The sequence below is a fragment of the Gadus chalcogrammus genome, chromosome 11 (assembly GCF_026213295.1).
Source record: "Gadus chalcogrammus isolate NIFS_2021 chromosome 11, NIFS_Gcha_1.0, whole genome shotgun sequence".
Taxonomy (NCBI): Eukaryota; Metazoa; Chordata; class Actinopteri; order Gadiformes; family Gadidae; genus Gadus; species Gadus chalcogrammus.
This window is the reverse complement of record NC_079422.1, coordinates 23,174,570-23,190,747: the sequence shown is the minus strand read 5'-3', so window position 1 is coordinate 23,190,747 and position 16,178 is coordinate 23,174,570. Positions and strand designations below refer to the sequence as shown.

Sequence of the window (16,178 nt, the reverse complement as noted above, 5' to 3'; positions counted from 1 at the left end):
ACCAGGTTAGCGCTTCACAGAAAGTGTGGCAGTCGACAGCGCAGAGGCTCAGCGTTGCAGCTCATGCGCGGTGTGACCTCTGCAGTATAGAGCCAACCATCTCTAACGATTCCTCTACGATATTTAATGATGTTGATTTCCATGACTGGAAAAATAACTTGGTTATAAGGAAACACTTGTACGTTTGTACACGCAGTTCAGTAGTTCAGAGGGCTGACAGGAGTACTGTTCTCTTCGACTCGGTGCGACCATCCAGGTTGATGGTAAACGATGGCGCTAAAAGCAAGAGCACTATACGACTTTAATTCGGAAAACCCCGGAGAGATATCCGTGAAGGAGAACGAGATTGTGACTCTGTATAGCGAACAGGACATCGAAGGCTGGTTTGAGGGAGCCAACAGCAAAGGGGATAAGGGATTATTCCCTGCGTCCTACGTGGAGATAGTAAAGAACGACACCGCGTCCGCCGCTGCCGTCAACAACAACAACAGCAGCACATCTGGGCATGCTCCCCAGGGCTCTCGGTACGCCAATGTATCCACCGGAGGCTTCGATGCCTCATATCAACCTCCGAATAAAGTTGAGAGCTCTTCATCTCCGGGATACCCCGGGTTCTCACCCCCGGGTCAAGCATCACAGCATAACGTCTATCCCGACACCAGCCAAGGCAGTGAGGATGATTGGTACGATGACTGGGATGACAGCTCCACGGTGGCCGATGAACCACCGGTCGGAGTCCCTCGGGATTTTGACGGACCTTCGAAATACAGGGTGTCCTCGGTGCCGAGAGGCGGTGCACAGCAGGCGAAAAGTTCCGCCACCGTCGGTAAGAATTTGAACAGGTTCTCCACCTTTGTGAAGTCAGGAGGCGAAGCGTTCGTGCTGGGGGAAGCGGCGGGCGACGTGAAAGACTGGGACAGACTCTGCGTGGTGATGGGTCAGTATGGCCCGCAGTGGCAGGATAACCCCTACCCGTTTGCCTGTACCATCGATGACCCCACTAAGCAGACCAAGTTTAAAGGTATGAAAAGCTACATATCTTACAAGCTGACACCAACGCACACTCAAACCCAGGTGAACAGAAGGTATAAGCACTTTGACTGGCTTTACGCCCGCCTGGTCGAGAAGTTCCCTGTCATCTCCGTGCCGCACATCCCCGAGAAGCAGGCCACCGGGCGCTTCGAGGAGGACTTCATCTCCAAGAGGAGGAAGGGCCTCATATGGTGGATGGACCATATGACCAGTCACCCTGTGTTGTCCAAATGCGACGTGTTCCAGCACTTTCTCACCTGCAACAGTACGGACGAGAAGGCCTGGAAGCTGGGCAAGAGGAAAGCTGAGAAAGATGAGATGGTGGGCGCCAACTTCTTCCTCACCATCAGCACCCCCGTCGCGCCTATGGACCTCCAAGAGGTGGAGAGTAAGATCGACGGCTTCAAGACCTTCACTAAGCGGATGGACGAAGGATCCATGCAGCTGAACGTCACCGTCAGCGAGTTCGCCCGCAAACAGATTAGTGGTTTTAAGAAGGAGTACCAGAGAGTGGGCCAGTCCTTTAAGATCCTCAGCCAAGCCTTTGAGTTGGACCAGCAGCCGTACTCTGTTGGACTTAACCGAGCCATCTCCATCACTGGGGATGCCTATGAGGCGATTGGGGACTATTTTGCTGAGCAGCCCAGCAAAGATCTTGATCCCATCATGGATTTGTTAGCACTTTACCAGGGCCACCTGGCAAACTACCCAGACATCATCCACGTCCAGAAAGGTAAAAAAAACATCATTAATTAAATGTGTCACAACTCGCCAGCCTTGATTACTATTATGATTGGTCAGTGTTATAGCCTCATGAAATTGTCTCTCAACAATTGTTTATAGGCTACTGTTGGCCACAACCAAAATTTCCCTCGAAGTATACTAAGCCTAGGCAGAGCCATGGTAACTAGTTGAAGACAAAACGGAAACAGAAGCTGCCATTGGGTCACATGAAAAACCTTTCCATATTTTTGTTAATGACTAACCCCGTGGGAATCTGAGTAAAAAAACTGCTGACAAACGTGTAGGGAGTGACCAGCGTCGAAATCAAATGAAATCTTAAACTGTCTCTTAAACAGATTCTTAATGATAGAATGCATCTGGTAATTTCAGACAGTCAAAACAAAATAGATTATATTAGTATCCACTAGACTAGGTTTCCTCCCACATAGGCTCATCACTGCATACTACTGTAAGATCAAAGATACAAATGTGAAGGGTCAAACAACAAAAAAGGTCATAATTGACAGTGTGGTATTATTTGTTTGCCCTCTGGTGTGTTGTTGTTCTCAGACCATACAGCTGCCTATGCAAGCGTGGCTCGTTTGACTTTGCAATACAAATAGCCTAGCAGGAAATGTTTGCATTGGGAGAATTTAAGCACGTGCTCCATGTCTAGTGTCACTCCAGAGACTGCATCGCATGATGGAAGCCCTGTCTAGATGGGTTTGGTTAGATATTTTCATGGCTGCAGAATCTTCAGATTCGTGTATAGATTGATATTGAGGTCAGTAAGTCATCATCGACCGTACACAAGAATCCGCTGCCCACAGAAAGAAACATACATCTGTCCCATTGTGTGTCCGTCAGAGATGAATACGGTTGTGGAAGGGTCAGACACTATTGAAACACTGCATAAAGATAGGCCTCATAACCCCCTGTTTACATACCTAATAATGAAACACACTTCTTTGCTTTGCAAGGGGAGGCCAGAATGGTTAGGCTTGTCTGCCTAATCAGCATTCAGGCTGTCCACTTGCAGACTGATATATGACTGCATTCCCGGCCTTACTAAATGGCTGAACAAATGGTTTTATGTTTTGGTTTTTTTATTCAGCAGGGCCTGCTGAACACAAAAAAATGGTTTTGTTTGACACACATTCATAAGCGGAAATGTGACTAAGCCGACCAGACCTGGGAGAGGTCAAATAAGAATGCACACGAATCCTCTTCATAGAAGCTGATAGATTGTGTCCAGCAATACTCGATTGTCAATCGTCGGAGTCAAAGCTTACCCAGCACGCGAATGAATTTCAAACACGTTTATAGGCAATAGAGTATTTCATCACTAGTTAAAACAGCTTATGGTTTCCAAAAGCTGTGAGAAAAGGGCCTGGAGGTTCATATTTCAACGTTAAAAAGCACTAAACCCACAATTGAAATGAGATAACATTAGCCTTGCTTCTGTCGAAATCCTGTTTGTCCTGAAGGAGACCAGGGAATTTGGGCCTGGAGTGCTTTTGGAATGATTTTGGAAAACAGGCTAATTTGTTTTACTGTTTTGGAGTCACATGAGGAAACCTGCTTTGGTACAAAAAAATCTGATAGTAGACATCACATGTTGTGGCCTGCACAGCCAATTAGAAGATGATCAGATTATGCTATGAAGCAAGCATATAATGTAATGATGGAACTCCCCTTCTTTTTTGAGTCTATTGAATGTGGAACACCTTATTTGTGGACATGGAGAGAACAGATGTACCAGTATTAGTCACTGCCATAAAATCCCAGTGCCAATCTGGGCCTATGGAGCACTCAAATGTCCCAAAGGTATTCAACAAATATTGTCCCTTTCTTCTATAGTAGAAAACTACTCACAGTTTTAATTCAAGTCAAAGTAGTAATTCGCAGAGACTAAGACAAGATCGGAGGCTAGTTTAAGATCAGTTGGATGTAAACAAGAGACTTGACAAACCTGTTTATTTTTTCCATTGTCACTTAACTTTTTTTTACAATGCCATGTCATCATCACAGATGTACAATGGCTTATATATTGCCTATTATTATAATGATGCTGCAATGCTTTTAGCTAAATATAGTAGCTTAGTTCCAGGTTGGCTAAATTCCGATCGGTGATTCCGATAGGCTGGTGCACCAGTGGTTACACAGCGTTCAAAGTAATGACCTTACACACAGTTAACATCCATCCGTTCATTCTTCAGCTAGCACTACAAAGCCCCCTGGCATGTAAAGAACTGCAAATGCTGCAACATGGAGATGCCTCTAATTACAGAGGTGGGGGGGGGGGCTTTTAATGAAACTGTAAAGGCTGGCAGCCTATAGTTCACTGACATGTCATTGTGGTGAGGATAATACCATGCAGCTGGGAGCTCGCATCGTCCTGAAAAGAAATCTGGTAGAACCATGCTGTGACACAAACCTCCCGTCCTGTGCCCTCTGTACACAGGATCAAAGCCAGGCCTTGCCTCTGGCTTTTTACCAGACCTCTACACCTACTCAACATCACCTTTTTTCCCTCCTCAATAGATTTATATGGGCTCTCTTTCCCTTTAATGGACAGGAGGGGAGGGGGGAGAGACAGGAAAATGTGGTGGAAGAAGAGAGTGAATGACAAATCTGAATTAAACCTGTGTGGCTGTGAAGGTTTGTCGCCTAAATGGTTATCCTGTTGCGTGTGCATTTCTTATCACTATACTACCATGGTTAACAATGTTTTTTTAATTTGTTAAGAGAAAATCTTGCTGAATGCTCCTCCTCGAGAGAGCCGCTGTTTCGTTCTACGGCATAGAAAGGACACAAGCTGACCACATCCTTGTCATGATAAACTAAGGTAGACTTAGGGTAAAAGTTTTGTTGCTTTCACACACCTCCCCCCTCCCTTTCTAAATATGAAGAATGGGAAGTGAATGTTTGCTATTAGTAGAATCCTCCTGGTCGGTGACATTTTTAGCATCAGGTCCGCAGTCAGCTCACCGAACTGCCAGCAGACAGTCTGTTTTTATTTGACCAAAATGGTAACAGCTAGAAACCCGAGACTTCCTTCTTTGGGCATCGAACCTCACTCTATCGATCTCTTGTCTCCATGGAGACGCCATTAACCGAGATCACTGAGGCCAAGCTGCCAATGTAAAGTCATAATGGGACATTGATGTATTTTGCTTTGCTGGATACACTATATTTGTATATATAGATGTTGTTATACAGGATTAGCAACATTGTCTTTTGCGGTTTTGGGAATTCATTTTTTTGACGTAGCACGTGACCTAGTAGTATAAGACCAAGTCCACAACTGATGCTACAGGGGAAGTTGAAACTAAGCAGTAAAATGTAGGACCAGACAAACTAGCTTAATAATAGATTTCTTCGCAGAGGAGAGGAGCGGCATTCTTGAAATCACTTTTCTTAAAAACGAGGACTGAGACATATGTAATGATTTGATGAGTCGGCAAAAGTCATCTGCCGTTCAATTTATCAAAATGGATCCTATGGAATCCAATCCAATTTAATGGGAGACAAAATAACTGCTATTTTCCATTCAAACATGTTTCTCTTCGTTAATCCAATGATTGCTATTTTCATGATGAACAATATTTGGTATACAGAAACTGAGAATGGGATTGATCATCCCATACTCATCGAAGACTTCATTCATTCAGTCATCGTAGACTTAATACAGATCCAACTGCTAGATATGGAATGTAGAAAAACATATTTTAAAAACAATGGCTTTTGCCATGTTTTGACATTGATTTGTCACTCAGAAATGTCAATCATCCCCTACAACCTAACCTTTGCATTAGATTACATGTAAATTCAGTGTCTGATTGGTTTAGCCACTACGCCTTCATCATGTCTAAAATATTCTCAGTAAATAATTGTTAGTAAAACCAACATTGCATTACATGATCAGCAGAAAATAATTGAGCATGGCATTCCGGTCGCATGAGTGTGAGTCTAACTTCAGTTCACAGGCTAGCGGTCGCATGATGTTATGTAACCAGGCCTTGCGTAATGACTATGGGCTGCCTTCCATCCAGGCATGATGGTTTGCATTGACCATTATGGACTGAGACACTAATTATTAATCACGGGACCGCTTTTAAAGCAGTGTTTCACTAGCAAACATGCACGTCGCCCACACACACTAGATAACTTTCAAAACATGGTAAGCACCATTTGGACTCAACCTGAAGTTATTTTTCAGAGAATTTAGTTCCTCGTTCCTTCTATTTCCAAAGTATGGTGTGAGCCTGCGTCTCATTTCTCATTTCCTACTTATCATGGTGTTTTTGGAATGGGTGAATCCCCAGTAGAGACTGCAAGAAGGAGAAAAAATGTTGATTTTCCTAATCGTTTTTTTTATTCATTTGGTTTTGACTGGCAATTAAACAATGTGTATATATTTTATATATATAAGCTTTATATATATAAGCTACATATATTGTACATAACACTATTGGAGAGAGGTGTTAGACCGCCAGGTTGCAAGCATGGGGTGTTTCATTTCTCTGTCTCACTAGAAACCACGAGTGTGCAATGAGGGGCATGTCTTTCCTTTGAAAGCCACAGACCTCGGAAATAACGTTCAGACTATATGAGTAAAGGGGGTTTTTGTTGCTTTTATTTCCCTTATCTTTTCAATCTAAGTAGCCTACTCCTATTTATTAAGTGGCCATAAAAGATTAAGTTTGTTGGGATCGTTTCATTGGCGAATTATAATGATGTGCAAAATACGAGATGAATGGCCGGTTGCACAGTTGTTCTAAGCCAAGTTTGACACACTCTCAGGCTTAAAGAACTACCGCATTTGACCTGCATTCAATATACCACTTATACACCAAACCAAAATAAAGCAAATGGTGAATGCCCTAACATGGATGTTTCGGAAAATGCCTTTGCGATGACCTCTGTTCTGATATTTATAGTTCTCTCTCACTTCCCCCTCATATTTGCCCACAGTTAAGGTTTTAGTTGCAACAGAAGTATGATGACTGTAAATTGAACAGCGATTTGAAAGGATTTAAGTCGAGTACTGGTTAAATGCATACGATGATATCTGACCATTTCCCATCAGGACTACAGTATAACCAAACCTATAGTGTCTAATACATACATCTCCTTTTAGTAAACCTGCGCCCCTGATGGGGTTTTTCCTTATCGATATTCATAAGAAACTACAATAAGCCCGACCTAATCCACACGACTCTGCCCTTCCGCTTCCTCCTTCCTTGCAGGCGCCCTTACGAAGGTGAAGGAGAGCCAGAAGCACGTGGAGGAGGCAAAGATGGAGGCCCCGCAGGCGGAAGGCATCAAGGAGCGCTGCAACATCATCTCCTTCGCCACCATGGCGGAGATCCAGCACTTCCACCAGATCCGCGTGCGCGACTTCAAGACCCAGATGCAGCAGTACCTTCAGCAGCAGATCGGCTTCTTCCAGAAAGTCACGGGCAAGCTGGAGGAAGCCCTGCAGAAGTATGATGACGCCTAGTAGGCTGCGGTCGCTGAAGATGACCCCCCCCCCCCCCCACCACCCCGCCCCGCTCCGCCCCCTCTCCACTTGTGATGGGGTCGGCACCTCTCTGTCCTCACGAGCGGTGACTGCTTAGCCTCCTGCTAGCCTAGCGCCGCAATGCTAGGGCGGCTGCTTTTCCGTTCTTTCTTTCTTTCCAGGGAAACGTACGAGGAGTGGACACACTTCCGTTGTTTTGAAATTAATAACCACGGATCCCCGCTGAGTTCATGGTTGGGGGGGGGGGTCGATTCAGGTTCATCCTCAAGTGAAGAAGAAGAAGAAGAAGAAGACCGAAACAATCAGAATGACAGTTCAGAAAAGACATGGAGCTAACTGCCTCTTCTTCAGATGTGCTATTTGGTAATGTACATGGTGCTTTTCCAGCTCTTTTTAATCACTCCAGTGTCCGACTGATGCTTTTCAATGACTCGTTTTCCTGAGCAGAAACACCTGGACTGCATCCAGAAGCGGGGTAATCCACCAGGGGGTCTTGTGCGCTGCCACGTACACCTGTTCCACACGCGCTGGCCACAATGAATGTTTACAGTCCGCCCGATAGTCCCAGCACCCACTGTCACTACTGTCTCACTGTGCCTTCTCTTTTTTGTTAGCAGGCTGAAGGATTTTTTTTTATAAATATATATATATATAGATATATATCTATATGTAGACTAATTTTAGCCAGATTTGTTCTTGTTAAGGTTTTTTCCAGTCTTTCCAGAGGAGGGTATGTAGATGGGTGACTCAGCTTCGGGGGTCTTTGGGAGGAGTTACCATGGGAACCGATGAAGGAGGTCCCCCCCCCCACCCCAGGGGAAGCACTAGGCGGTACCACTAAAGCTTTCTCGGTTGTTAGACAGTGTTCTCTAGCCAGGAAGAGGATTTCTTGCCTGCTTTCACATCCACCGAACACACACACATACAATTACACACGCTCTTTCTTAATCAAGCAAATGTATGGACAGTTCGGTTCACCTGGATGGCTGTATTGTAATTTATATGCTGGTTGCATAGTAAAGACTTAAGGTAAAAGTGAAGAAATAAAACATATTCTTCAAATACAGAGCATATTTGTTTTATGCTTTTCTTTTCTTTTTAAAGCCAATACAAACTATTAAAAGATATCTTGAGTACCATTTTCAATATTAACATTCATTTACGTTTAATATTCCATGGTTCTAATGTTCGGGAGCTGGACCCAAATGTAGAGCTTGAACTTGGGACTAAAGAAAGAAACTTTAATCCGAGGTAAATCAAAAAATCATTTAACAAACAGGTTAAATATACAACTTAAAACGTGAGCTCGCAGGCAGCGGTTAGAACGAACCTCAGCGACTTACGACATCCATAACAAGAAAATCACATGTGGAAAGGACTTAAACAGACATGATAAATACACACAGGTGAACACAATTATCTAATCAACACCGGTGGGCCAGAGACCATCTGCAGGGCAGCAACAACACAAAAACACTTTGAACAAACTGTTGAACAAAACAATGAGCCAAACCAGGAAAGATAAACACAACTCCCTTTAATCTGAACAGTGTCATGCTCAATAGCCATTGTATTCTGGGCCCCTTTGAAATCTGAGTTTATTTTCTGTACTTGTTTTAACCCCGTCTATTTATTCTTGCCATGAGAACAGCAGAGAGGGAAGGACGGCGAAGGCTAGGTCTAGTGCTTACACAAGATATCTCGGGAGGACCGGAGTGTGTCTGTGTCGTGTCAGCGATGCGGTCATCCTCAGACAGCAGATCTGCAAAGGGCTCAGAGCCTGGATGGCCTTCTGGGACATCTGCTCGAGGTCAGCAAGCCAGTTGCAGGCTGGAATAATGTAGCAAAAATAGTTTTGGATACAATGGAAGACATTCCCTTAATATTTCTCCATTTATAATTGTAATGCATTCGCTTTTTTGAGCGAGGCATTCCAGTTGCTTTAAATGATCAACGTCACCTTCGATTTACTTTCACAGTACTGTAAACAGCAATGTCTGTAAACATTCATTGAACATGCATCAGTTTTCAATTTATTTCTGCTTGCCATTACCAGCCCCCCTCCCTGCCTGTATGTTATGGTGGTTGTGGGACCCGTCTGTGATAAATGCTAGGGTTGCATAGCGTGGTCTAAACGGAGAGCTGGATAGGGGCTGATCTGAGTCCCTCCCCACCAGGGTGTCTCTGCTGGTTGCTGCTAAGCCCATTAGATCTTCCCCTCCCTGTTTAATATATTATCACTTCTTCCATCGTCCCCCGGCCGCATTCGCTTCTGCACGCTTCTGAGTTGTTCAAGGGATTCACAAGCCGACTGCTGCATTCACAAACCACCACTGACATTCAGAAGCCAACTGCTGTCTATTGTATTTTCTACATCGGTAGCCATGATTTACATTGATTTTGCATCGCTAAATTCTCACCCCTCATCCATGAGGCAAATTCTCAATTTTGAAGGGTGCATATTCAGTTCTTCTTCAGGCCTTCATTACTTTTAAAGGGAAATACTTAAAGTCCTAGTTGTGGAGAACTTTGTAAGGGTATAGACAGTCACAGAGCATAGTTGCACTTCCATTTGATTCTAGGCAGGACATGGTAGCAGATGGAAGTGATGGCCACCTCAGGCCTTCAGTGTGGTGCCAGTGCGGCCTCAGGAACTAGATGTCCCAATTCTTCAAATCAGGGCCTTTGGGCGTGTCCTCCTACAACCGCTTACAGTAGATTGGTAGATACACGCCATGGGGGAGGCTACTGTGGGAGAACATATGCTGGTTCCGATCAAATAGAAATGCTATGTAATAATATAATAATATGTAAAAATGGTCACATTGTCATGTACACAATTCTTCTGGTTCCACCAAATGTGTTATCTTTAGAATGACAGAAAAGTATGAACCCAAATGTCTTGAGAAAAGAAAAATAAGAAGGTCAACAGCCAAGTACATTCCACTGAGAGAAACTTTGGGCTCGTGTTGTAAGTGGATTGCCTCGGATGCCCTCCAGATGTGGCGGTGGAGCGGAACATTGGAAAACATGATGCAATTGGTCATCAGGTCAGTGAAATGGCTCTGAGCAAGAGGGTCGAATAGGCTGCTTCCTATTGGACTTGTTGCTGGAGGCTTGGAAGGCTACTGGTTCTCCTTCCTATAAATCCACCTGTCAAAAGTGGGCCTGAGCAATGAACCCAATTTCCTAACAGCCAAAGGAACCACCATCAGCAGATGAATGTGTGTGCATGAACGAGGAAATGTAAGGCATTGATTGTCAAAAGCCCGTGGGTTCAGCACGCTGGTAAGAAAAAACCAACGTTGATTCACCATGGATAAATACGGCACTTGAATCCGCTGAAAATCGTCCAGAACCTTGCGTTCCTCTGGCTTCTGGGTGGACCTGACCCAGCGATGGCAGCTAGTCCCGGCCCTTGGCTCAAATGATCGCCACAGCTGCGGCATTTCTTTGTATGCAGCAGTTCATATTGAACCAGGCGGAACAGTGACTAGTATTAACCGCTTTTGTCCTCCATCTGTTTTCATCCATATTTCCAAGGCTTTTCCTACCGTTTGTTGGGACACCTCAGCCGTGGCTCTGGCCCCCTGCCACATGCCTCGCCACATAGGACACATTCATTCATGATGACTTAACCATGGCCTCAAGATCCCTCATTTAATTATACAGACTCCTGCTACCCTTAACCCTGTGTCATCCAATGGTTATGCTACTAGAGAGAGAGAGAGAGAGAGAGAGAGAGAGAGAGAGAGAGAGAGAGAGAGAGAGAGAGAGAGAGAGAGAGAGAGAGAGAGAGAGAGAGAGAGAGAGAGAGAGAGAGAGAGAGAGAGAGAGAGAGAGAGAGAGAGAGAGAGAGAGAGAGAGATTATTTTCCTGTCACCTGTCGACTTCAGCCACAAAATCTCATTATTTCCTATTTCCTTAGACTACTTTCACAATGTGATTTTGGCAAAAAAAAGTATGGTACAAATCTATTGCCATGATCTACCCCCAACTTCCTTCAATTGTGGTTATTTTCAATTGAGGAAGCTCACTATATAATGGCAGGAAATGAGGGACCACATAAAATATTGATTCATTTCACACAGTATTGATTTTGTGTGAACGGAAGTCAAATCTTAATAAATTATTCACGGCGAAAGGAAGTGGTTTGCTTAACATGGCAGGGGGATACCGCTATTTCAAGATATTACTGTGGAGAACACAAGTGTTTCCTACTCCTCAGGACATCAGCGTAAAACAGTGTCCTCAGAACCGGGAATTCTCATACCATCAGCACTGACACAGCAGATTCGGTCCATCCCAACCAATTTTCTTCACGAAAGGGTCTAAAACAAAGCCATTCCAATTCCACTAATCTCTGGATCACTCTCTATTGTGTTAATCTTTCACATGTGCTCTGACATGTATATTAATGTGCTGGCACACATTAAGCCGGCCAACCATAGCCCCCCTTATGCACTCACTCACAGTCATTAGGCCTACTCAGCACAAAATATCTCCCGTCCAGATTTTAGTGGTCGAGATAAACGCGAGAAGAAAAACCTTTGTGAGTGCCAATTCATTTCGGTCTGTCCTTTTTGGGGAGTTCATGGGTTTGGAATGTAAAGGATTTGCTTGTGCTCAGCATATTTCGTCCGGGGAACGGGGAGCAGGGCGGGGGGGTGGGGGGGATTCAGTTCAGATCTGTTTCCAATTACAGGCCGAGCCTACGCTGCCTGGCCCTTGATCAGAATCAGGACTCTGTAACAGAACGAGAGAGAGAGGGCTGACCTGCAACCAGAAGGCATGAATCTGTACTTCTGAGTTCTGCTGCATCAGCGTGGGTTGATCCTCCATGTTTTTGGGGAACCAGGCTTTGTCATCCCTTCTACGGGATGGATGATGAGGACCAAACACTGCCTCTGAATGAGAGGGAAGCAGGAGAGCTACTCCAGAGATGATCCGAGGTGTGGACTTCTCCTGGCTCCTGATCGATGATTCATATATCGGTTGTTATTTGTCTGATGTTCAGACCACGGTTTAATGTTTATCTATGTTTCAAAGAACTGAAGAACTGGGAAATCGGTTCAATTTACATTAACTGGTTCAATTTACATTCAGGAGAAGGTGCTGTTCAGAGAAAGCACCGGATTCTACTTATAATTCTTAAAATATGACACATATGGTACACGCCGGAGCAATTAATAGATAACACGTTACAATTAGGGTACATTAATTAAATAACATAAGTTGATTCAGTGATATGCATTATTATATAGTGTTAGGGTTAGGGTTTTTGTTATATGGTTAACCCTTAGCCTATTAAGGGTTAGGGTTAGGAAACACCATGAGTAAATGACAACTAGACCATAAATTAACCTACAGTGTGGGGCATCAGGGAATAACACCCCAAATCACACGATACCTCTCCCCCACACTTTTTGAACTTACGCACCATTAAAAACCACATTCATGTGTTTATTTGTTCTCGCGTCATGCTAAGCAGTTCCTCCGTCTAGCAGGAAACGTTATCAGCCCACGGTCAGCAAAAAACGCAGCCCTGGGTCGGCCGATCCGATGAGGTCATCCACTGGCCTGCCCACGCTGGGTGGGACCTGACTGGCCCTCTCCCTGTAGGCCTACTGATAACATGAATTTGTCAGACTAGCCAAACCACACGCATAAAACCACCGTAAAACCGCCGTAAAACCACCATGTACTCCGAACGGGAGTACATGAGAGAAAACAGTGTGCTCTATTCTACCGCAGTTTTTCGTTATTTAGAAATGGCTATTGAGAGCTTAGCTTTTAAATAACACAGAAACATGACTTTAATAGAACTAACATTGTTTTGTTTGGCATTACTGGACGGAAACCCTGAAGTCAACATCCTGTTACAACCAATGTCAATGTTTTTAGACAAAGTATGAGTCATTTTATAAACGTATTTGGATGCATGTTAAATAATGATGGTGCATCTCAGTAGATAAACACCAGTTATAATTATAAAATAACATGACAATCTTCCACCATGTATAATGGTTATGCCTTAAGCTCTGGTATTACGCCGAGATGTCTGTGAATTGGCATTTGACTGTCTTACACATTCAGATGAGTTGTTAAATGCCAAATTCATCATTGTGCATCCTGAAGGGAAGTGCTATTCATGTGAGGGGAATACAGATATAAAAAAAAATGCACAAAGATGTATACACATACACATGCAGAGATGTACATGTATACACATACAAAGATGTCCGAAAAGTTGCATGCTCAAGTGCTACAAGTGCCAGCAACAACACAACAAGGTTCTAGTTCATCTGGACAATTTGGAACGAATTTAATTACTTTCCATGGATTTCCAAAGTGAATTCTCTTCACAAGGACAGGTGCTACGCTACTGTAGCTCTGCAAGTCAATAGAAGGGGCTACCACTAGGATGTAAGCTATGGTTATTACACAGTGTTGACACAGCATACCTGAGGGCCTGGAGTGAATCATTTCACGTCACTGTGTGTGAAGAATGAGGAGGAGCCCTGTGTTGGCCCTGCCACATTCTGTACCTGGAGGAAGGCTGGGGAATGTCGGAGCACTGGGGCCTTCTCCAGCCCAACGCTTTGTTTTTACAGGTCCCACACAGGAAGCTCCCCCCAGCTCCGCCTCATTGATGTGATCTGAGAACACGCTGACCCCCCCCCCCCCCCCCCCCCCCCCCCCCCCCCACAACCCTACCCCACAACACGGCCAGACTCTCTGGCTGCTCCCCAAGATACGCACACGCACGCACGCGTGCACGCACGCACGCACACACACACACACACACACACAGACACACACAGACACAGACACAGATACACACACACACACACACACACAGACACAAACATACACACACACACACACACACACAGATATAAACACACACACACACACACACACACACACACACACACACACACACACACACACACACACACACACACACACACACACACACACACGTATACAAATGCACACACATACATAAAACAATAATCAACCCTCTCTCACCCTCTTTATTAGTCTCTTGCCTATACTTTCACTCGCATACACACAATCTCTCTTTATCTCTCTCTAGCATACACTTTGACACACACAGCCACACACACACACACACATTACACATCACACACTACATTGTGTCTTTGTTTTGAAGGATGCTGGCTGGGGAACGCTCCCCGCCCCCACAGGGTGCTGGGAATGAGTTTAATCTCAAACTAACGGTTATTCAATCGTCCCAGGAAGCACGCCGCCAGCATCCACTTCCTCATGGCGCTACAAACACCCGCATTAGGCTGCTTCCTCATCGAAGGCGAAGGAATTATGCAATTGCCCATGTCTAACAGACTTGTGTTGTGCTCATTTTCAACTTCTACACTGAACCAGTTTTTGTTTTTTTAATACACTGTGGCAAAGCAAGCGTATCACTGCGCGAGGCTAATATCTTAGTCTATTTTTTTTTTTTTTTTGCATAGAACACCTGCTCCACATATACCCATCCAGTCACATCATTTGGCAACCGTAATCGCCAATACCTGCATCCTCATTTTAGTTTCCCCCGCCCCCCTCTACACACACACACACACACCCACCCACCCACCCACACACACACACAAGAACAGAGATCAAGCAGCAGCCCTTATGTGTGGGGGGCTGCCCCCAGGATGAGCAGTAGAACGGTCGAGTGTGACAGCTGACATGGCTCTCTGATGACTCCGCTGTGTTTAAACCCAAAGCCAACGGATAGGAAATGGCCATCGCACCAAAACGCACACACAAACACTGGACCACCTGCCACACTCAAGGCTTGGATTTGTGTTTGTCGAGGAGTTAAAGACAGGATGTGGAGCAGGCGTGCTGAAGGGGAACGTCCCACGGTGCTGACAGCACATTTAATAAGGCTTTTCTTTTGCATGTCTTTGATTATGTTTCATGCCTTGATATCTTTCGTTATCTCTCTCTCCCACGCATTCCTTCTCTCAGTCGCCCTTTCTTCTAACACTTCATGGACGACGTAACGCTGACTAGCTATGGTGCAAAGGATGTGAGCTTCTGCTGCTCTGCCACATATGTTTTTGATGCCAGAGAAGGAGGGTGTATTGAATTATTCTGCTTTTGAATTTACCAAAAGAAAGAAGAAATGAGATTCTATAAGGTTCATCTCAATTCCTCCAACTCATTCTGTTCCTAATCATTCGGTTCCCCAGAGAACATTTACAGTTCAACTTGACGTTATCCTAGAATCTCTTGGCTTCGTTCCATTTCAGGACTCATTGACTGCATATCTGGAAAGAAGGCTTATCGTTAGTGGTTGATTAAACCCCACTGTTATGAAAGCTCAAGTCCCAAATAACAAACAACGCCAACAGATGATAAAGTTATTCTGGAGCAAAGTAGGAGAATGTCTTGATTGCTCTTTTTCCCTTTCAGGGAATTTCACCATTGATGCCTGTGTTTTTAACTCACAGTAGACCACTGCGGCCTTTGACACTATTTGGTGACATTCCGAAAGCCTGTGCTATATTAAACGCGTCATGATTAGCGGTGAAGCAATACAGTACCCACATTTTCTTGTAGTGTGTATGTAAACACAGCACACAACTAATTATTGGCAGCACAAAGCTGAAGTCAAGACATATCTTAAAACATCTTTCTAAAAATGTAGCTCGCCACAGGGAATACAATGTTTTTAGTGAATTAAGTTTATTTTACTTCCTACCAACGATTTAGTCCCACAGCAGCGAAAGGCACTCAGGCTAAGCGATGTTTTACCGCACAGAAGGAGCTAATGGTGTGTAACTCAATGATAATGTGACCAAAAGTGATCCAATTAGACGGGCCAGTCCAACCGCATTCTCTCACTCTATCCGTC

At 44.5% G+C, this 16,178-nt stretch overlaps 1 protein-coding gene across 1 annotated transcript; it reads left to right on the top strand.

The window, feature by feature from the left end:
• Positions 1 to 10,982, top strand: snx18a (sorting nexin 18a). The gene is made up of 2 exons (XM_056601296.1): positions 1 to 1,765; positions 7,008 to 10,982. Exons 1-2 carry the CDS (start codon positions 271 to 273, stop codon positions 7,259 to 7,261), a joined length of 1,749 nt encoding a protein of 582 aa, XP_056457271.1. The 5' UTR covers positions 1 to 270; the 3' UTR covers positions 7,262 to 10,982.
• Positions 10,983 to 16,178: the final 5,196 nt, after the last annotated feature.